At 47.1% G+C, this 7,500-nt stretch overlaps 1 protein-coding gene across 1 annotated transcript in view; it reads left to right on the top strand.

Moving 5' to 3' along the window:
• The first annotated feature begins 2,075 nt into the window (after nt 1–2,075).
• Nucleotides 2,076–7,500, top strand: part of LOC125035278 — a 14,942-nt gene continuing 9,517 nt past the window's right edge. The window contains exon 1 of the mRNA XM_047627555.1: nt 2,076–2,274. Coding sequence (XP_047483511.1) covers nt 2,110–2,274 — 165 coding nt within the window. The 5' untranslated portion in view covers nt 2,076–2,109. The remainder of the gene's footprint in view (nt 2,275–7,500) is intronic.

The following is a 7,500-nucleotide window of genomic DNA, read 5'->3' as shown; positions in this document are numbered from 1 at the left end:
TTCAATTATATATATATATATATATATATACATATATACATATATATATATATATATAAACACACACACACACACACACATATATATATTATATAAATATATATATATAATATATATTTATATATATATGTGTGTGTGGGTGTGTGTGTGTGTTTAATATGAATTAGAATAAATATTTTCACAGTGTAAGAAATATTTTTAACTGGTTACGATTTTGTCAATGTCAGAAGCACATGAATTTCTAACGAAGATATAATCGAAACCGGTCAAACACATCTCTTGCTCTGTGATGATATTCATTCTCATTCATACATTTTTTACATTTGTCGCAATTAATACGTGTGTGCATATATATATATGTATGTATATATAATTTTTTTTTTTTCATGATATATATTTTTATATATATATATTTGTATATATCATATGTAAAGTATATATGTATATATATATATTTATATATATATATATATTTATATATATATATATATATATATATATATATATATATATATATATCACATGTACAGTGTATATACATACATACATACGTATATATATGTGTGTGTGTAATATGTATATATATATATATATTTATATCTATCTATCTAGCTATCTCTCTCTCCATATGTAATGCCTTTTTGTAGCATCATATTGTTTCATGGTAGTTACGAAACACGATATCATTGTATTGACATGCAAAGTTATTTTTCTTAATTTTACATAAACTAAAATGAAAAGAGCCCCTGGCTACTCAGCAACTTGTATTATTTATACACACAACTCTTTGCTTCGCAAGGCTGTGGAAATTTTTTTAATGAATTTCTCAGATTCAGATACATACGCTGTTCTCAACGTGAAGAGTGGAAGTTGCACGGCGTTTTACATCGAATCGTATCCACCGCGAGAGAGTTCCATGTCCGAATCAGATAATTGGATAATTCCAATGATCACAGGCATTTGCTTGTCTTGTTGATTAAATTATATCAACAAATCAAGATAAACAGCATTGTTTTGATATTTTTGAATCTGTAAGGTCACATGATTTTGGAAAACATTCAACCCACTGAAGTCATTACCAAGTCATATGATTCGGACACGTTGGAAATTCTTACCTTGTTTCAACGACCGTTATGATTAAATTCGCATTTTACCCATAACAAGGGAAAATGTATTTGCTGTATTGCTAAAAAGGCACAGAAACATTTTATTCACCTTTATAAAATAAATTTGTGTCAAGAAACTTACGATGCGATTCGCAATTAATGAAAATATAAATACTTATCTGAGACTACGTGCAATTTATCTGAAATAAAAAATATCGAGCTCTGATTGGCTGGCCGGAGTGTATCATTCTATGTCGCGGTAGAGACATACACTCTGGTGCAAACGGAAAAGATGTTTCAACAGGTTCCAAAAATGCGCGCGTAAAGGGCAAACATGTATCAAAGTGTTAGGGGTTTCGGAAATGCTACAAAAAGGTCTAGATATACATATATATGTATGCATGCATGTATGTATATGCATATGTAGAGAGAGAGAGAGAGAGAGAGAGAGAGAGAGAGAGAGAGAGAGAGAGAGAGAGAGAGAGAGAGAGAGAGAGAGAGAGAGAGAGAGAGAGAGAGAGAGAGACGAACATACAGATAGTGACAGAGTCAAGTATAGATAGACTGAGGAAGAAACATATCTCCGGGATTTCTAAAAATGTTGATCAATGAATAAGAATAAAATGAAGGAAGAAATAACATAAAGAAAGAGTTAAAATATCCACACATCAGTAAAGAGAGTAGGTAGAAAAAAATGAAAATCGGTAAAAACCTTAGGCTGGTCTTATTCGCACTGTCAAAAGAGTAAGCCGTGGCGTGCATTCATATTACAGCATTTTTCATCCTATCAGGAAAAACAAATACAAATGAATATACATATAGTTCAGTAAACAACAGAAATTACATTAATATAAACCAACAATACCATCAACTTTACAAAAGTGCGAATAAAACCTTCCTCCCGAACAAAACAGCGAAACCTCCCCTCGAAGCTTCGAACAGCGACACGCGAGACAAGCTTTCCGAGCGGCCATGTTTATTTCCTTCCGGCGGCCGTTGCGCGATGGGGAACCAGTGGCAGGACGTTGCTCTTATATGTGAGCCGGACGCGAAAAACCCTCCCTCGGCGCCGACTAAGTTCGCGACGATGACACGAGCCGCGATTTCGATAATGGTGGCCTGTTTGCTGGTGATTGCGGTGGCCTTGCCGATTCTCCACTTTCGAGAGGTGGGTGCTCGGGGGAAGCCGTGTTTTTTTTTCTCATTCTTTTTTATCTCATTTCCTGTAAGGATTTATTGTTCGATTTAGCGGGGATATGTGTTTTTGTGTGTAATGTTTAGAGTGTATTAGGCTGAAAGTATTTATTTATTTATTATTATTTTTTTTTTATTATTATTATTATTATTTTTAAAAGAAATTAGGGATTTGTTTACCTTGAAAACTACAGCGAAAACGTTTCCAAGACATGGAAAGGGTATAATTAAAATATTAATTTTATAAGTGAATCAAGTTAGATTATATAAATAAAAAAAAAAGATAATAAAACACGTCTTTTGCTGCAGTGGACCCCTTAATATACATTTCTTCCATTAAATATGAATTATACGCAACAATTCATGTATTTTTCAATTTCATGTATTAAATCTAACAAAGTAAACCGCCTAGAACAGCCTAGAGAGGACTGGGCGCACGAAGAGGCCCGAATAACACGGCTGTGTTTGGAACCTTGAGTAACTATGAGTAACGTAAATCACTAACAACCTATCGCCAGCGCCTTCGCCTCGGGGGAAAAAAATATATTTGCACACACACGCACACGTACACGTACATATAGTGAGACACGGACACACATGCATGTAGAGACAGATACAGACATACATTGACACAGGCAATGAGTGACACAGACAGACAGACAGGCAGACAGACAGACACACACACACACAGGCAGTGACACAGACAGACACACACAGGCAGTGACACAGACAGACAGACACACAGGCAGTGACACAGACAGACAGACACACAGGCAGTGACACAGACAGACAGACACACAGGCAGTGACACAGACAGACAGACACACAGGCAGTGACACAGACAGACAGACACACAGGCAGTGACACAGACAGACAGACACACAGGCAGTGACACAGACAGACAGACACACAGGCAGTGACACAGACAGACAGACACACAGGCAGTGACACAGACAGACAGACACACAGGCAGTGACACAGACAGACAGACACACAGGCAGTGACACAGACAGACAGACACACAGGCAGTGACACAGACAGACAGACACACAGGCAGTGACACAGACAGACAGACACACAGGCAGTGACACAGACAGACAGACACACAGGCAGTGACACAGACAGACAGACACACAGGCAGTGACACAGACAGACAGACACACAGGCAGTGACACAGACAGACAGACACACAGGCAGTGACACAGACAGACAGACACACAGGCAGTGACACAGACAGACAGACACACAGGCAGTGACACAGACAGACAGACACACAGGCAGTGACACAGACAGACAGACACACAGGCAGTGACACAGACAGACAGACACACAGGCAGTGACACAGACAGACAGACACACAGGCAGTGACACAGACAGACAGACACACAGGCAGTGACACAGACAGACAGACACACAGGCAGTGACACAGACAGACAGACACACAGGCAGTGACACAGACAGACAGACACACAGGCAGTGACACAGACAGACAGACACACAGGCAGTGACACAGACAGACAGACACACAGGCAGTGACACAGACAGACAGACACACAGGCAGTGACACAGACAGACAGACACACAGGCAGTGACACAGACAGACAGACACACAGGCAGTGACACAGACAGACAGACACACAGGCAGTGACACAGACAGACAGACACACAGGCAGTGACACAGACAGACAGACACACAGGCAGTGACACAGACAGACAGACACACAGGCAGTGACACAGACAGACAGACACACAGGCAGTGACACAGACAGACAGACACACAGGCAGTGACACAGACAGACAGACACACAGGCAGTGACACAGACAGACAGACACACAGGCAGTGACACAGACAGACAGACACACAGCAGTGACACAGACAGACAGACACACAGGCAGTGACACAGACAGACAGACACACAGGCAGTGACACAGACAGACAGACACACAGGCAGTGACACAGACAGACAGACACACAGGCAGTGACACAGACAGACAGACACACAGGCAGTGACACAGACAGACAGACACACAGGCAGTGACACAGACAGACAGACACACAGGCAGTGACACAGACAGACAGACACACAGGCAGTGACACAGACAGACAGACACACAGGCAGTGACACAGACAGACAGACACACAGGCAGTGACACAGACAGACAGACACACAGGCAGTGACACAGACAGACAGACACACAGGCAGTGACACAGACAGACAGACACACAGGCAGTGACACAGACAGACAGACACACAGGCAGTGACACAGACAGACAGACACACAGGCAGTGACACAGACAGACAGACACACAGGCAGTGACACAGACAGACAGACACACAGGCAGTGACACAGACAGACAGACACACAGGCAGTGACACAGACAGACAGACACACAGGCAGTGACACAGACAGACAGACACACAGGCAGTGACACAGACAGACAGACACACAGGCAGTGACACAGACAGACAGACACACAGGCAGTGACACAGACAGACAGACACACAGGCAGTGACACAGACAGACAGACACACAGGCAGTGACACAGACAGACAGACACACAGGCAGTGACACACACACACAGACAGACAGACACACAGGCAGTGACACACACACACACAGACAGACCGACAGGCAGGCAGTGACACACACACACACACAGGCAGGCAGTGACACACACACACACAGACAGACAGACACACAGGCAGTGACACAGACAGACAGACACACAGGCAGTGACACAGACAGACAGACACACAGGCAGTGACACAGACAGACAGACACACAGGCAGTGACACAGACAGACAGACACACAGGCAGTGACACACAGACAGACAGACAGACAGACACAGGCAGTGACACACACACACAGACAGACAGACACAGGCAGTGACACACACACACAGACAGACAGACACAGGCAGTGACACACACACACAGACAGACACACAGGCAGTGACACACACACACAGACAGACACACAGGCAGTGACACACACTCACACAGACAGACACACAGGCAGTGACACACACTCACACAGACAGACACACAGGCAGTGACACACACTCACACAGACAGACACACAGGCAGTGACACACACACACACGCAGACCGACAGGCAGGCAGTGACACACACACAGACCGACAGGCAGGCAGTGACACACACAGACCGGCAGGCAGGCAGTGACACACACACAGACCGACAGGCAGGCAGTGACACACACACACGCAGACCGACAGGCAGGCAGTGACACACACACACGCAGACCGACAGGCAGGCAGTGACACACACACAGACCGACAGGCAGGCAGTGACACACACACAGACCGGCAGGCAGGCAGTGACACACACACACAGACCGACAGGCAGGCAGTGACACACACACAGACACACACACAGGCAGGCAGGCAGGCAGGCAGGCAGGCAGGCAGGCAGGCAGGCAGGCAGGCAGGCAGTGGCACACAGAGAGACAGACAGACAGGCAGGCAGGCAGTGGCACACAGAGAGAGAGAGAGACAGACAGACAGGCAGGCAGGCAGGCAGGCAGTGGCACACAGACAGACAGACAGGCAGGCAGTCAGTGGCACACAGAGAGAGACAGACAGGCAGGCAGGCAGTGGCACAGAGAGACAGACAGACAGGCAGGCAGGCAGTGGCACACAGAGAGACAGACAGACAGGCAGGCAGGCAGTGGCACACACAGAGACAGACAGACAGGCAGGCAGGCAGTGGCACACAGAGACAGACAGACAGGCAGGCAGGCAGTGGCACACAGAGAGACAGACAGACAGGCAGGCAGGCAGTGGCACACAGAGAGACAGACAGACAGGCAGGCAGGCAGTGGCACACAGAGACAGACAGACAGGCAGGCAGGCAGTGGCACACAGAGAGACAGACAGACAGGCAGGCAGGCAGTGGCACACAGAGAGACAGACAGACAGACAGGCAGGCAGGCAGTGGTACACAGAGAGACAGACAGACAGGCAGGCAGGCAGGCAGTGGCAGACACAGAGACAGACAGGCAGACAGGCAGACAGGCAGACAGGCAGACAGGCAGGCAGGCAGGCAGGCAGGCAGGTAGGCAGGCAGGCAGTGGCACACAGAGACAGATAGACACAGACAGACAGGCAGGCAGGCAGGCAGTGGCACACAGAGACAGACAGACACAGACAGACAGGCAGGCAGGCAGTGGCACACAGAGACAGACACACAGACAGGCAGGCAGGCAGTGGCACACAGATACAGACAGACACAGACAGAGAGACAGGCAGTGGCACACAGAGACAGACAGACACAGACAGACAGGCAGGCAGGCAGTGGCACACAGAGACAGACAGACACAGTCAGACAGGCAGGCAGGCAGTGGCACACAGAGACAGACACAGACAGACGGACAGGCAGGCAGGCAGTGGCACACAGAGACAGACACAGACACAGACAGGCAGGCAGGCAGTGGCACACAGAGACAGACAGACACAGACAGGCAGGCAGGCAGTGGCACACAGACAGACAGACACAGACAGGCAGGCAGGCAGTGGCACACAGAGACAGACAGACACAGACAGAGAGACAGGCAGTGGCACACAGAGACAGACAGACACAGACAGAGAGACAGGCAGTGGCACACAGAGACAGACAGACACAGACAGAGAGACAGGCAGTGGCACACAGAGACAGACAGACAGACAGAGAGACAGGCAGTGGGACACAGACAGACACACACAGGCAGTGACACAGACAGACAGACAGACACACACAGGCAGTGACACAGACAGACAGACAGACAGACACACACAGGCAGTGACACAGACAGACAGACAGACAGACACACACAGGCAGTGACACAGACAGACAGACAGACAGACAGACACAGGCAGTGACACACACACACAGACAGACACACAGGCAGTGACACACACTCACACAGACAGACACACAGGCAGTGACACACACTCACACAGACAGACACACAGGCAGTGACACACACACAGACAGACACACAGGCAGTGACACACACACACACAGACAGACACACAGGCAGTGACACACACACAGACAGACACACAGGCAGTGACACACACACACAGACAGACACACAGGCAGTGACACACACACACACAGACAGACACACAGGCAGTGACACACACACACACACACAGACAGACACACACACACACACACAGACACACACACACACAC

The sequence above is a fragment of the Penaeus chinensis genome, chromosome 19 (genome assembly GCF_019202785.1).
Source record: "Penaeus chinensis breed Huanghai No. 1 chromosome 19, ASM1920278v2, whole genome shotgun sequence".
Classification (NCBI taxonomy): domain Eukaryota; kingdom Metazoa; phylum Arthropoda; class Malacostraca; order Decapoda; family Penaeidae; genus Penaeus; species Penaeus chinensis.
The sequence above is the reverse complement of the archived record's forward strand: the minus strand, read 5'-3'. Positions and strand labels throughout refer to the sequence as shown.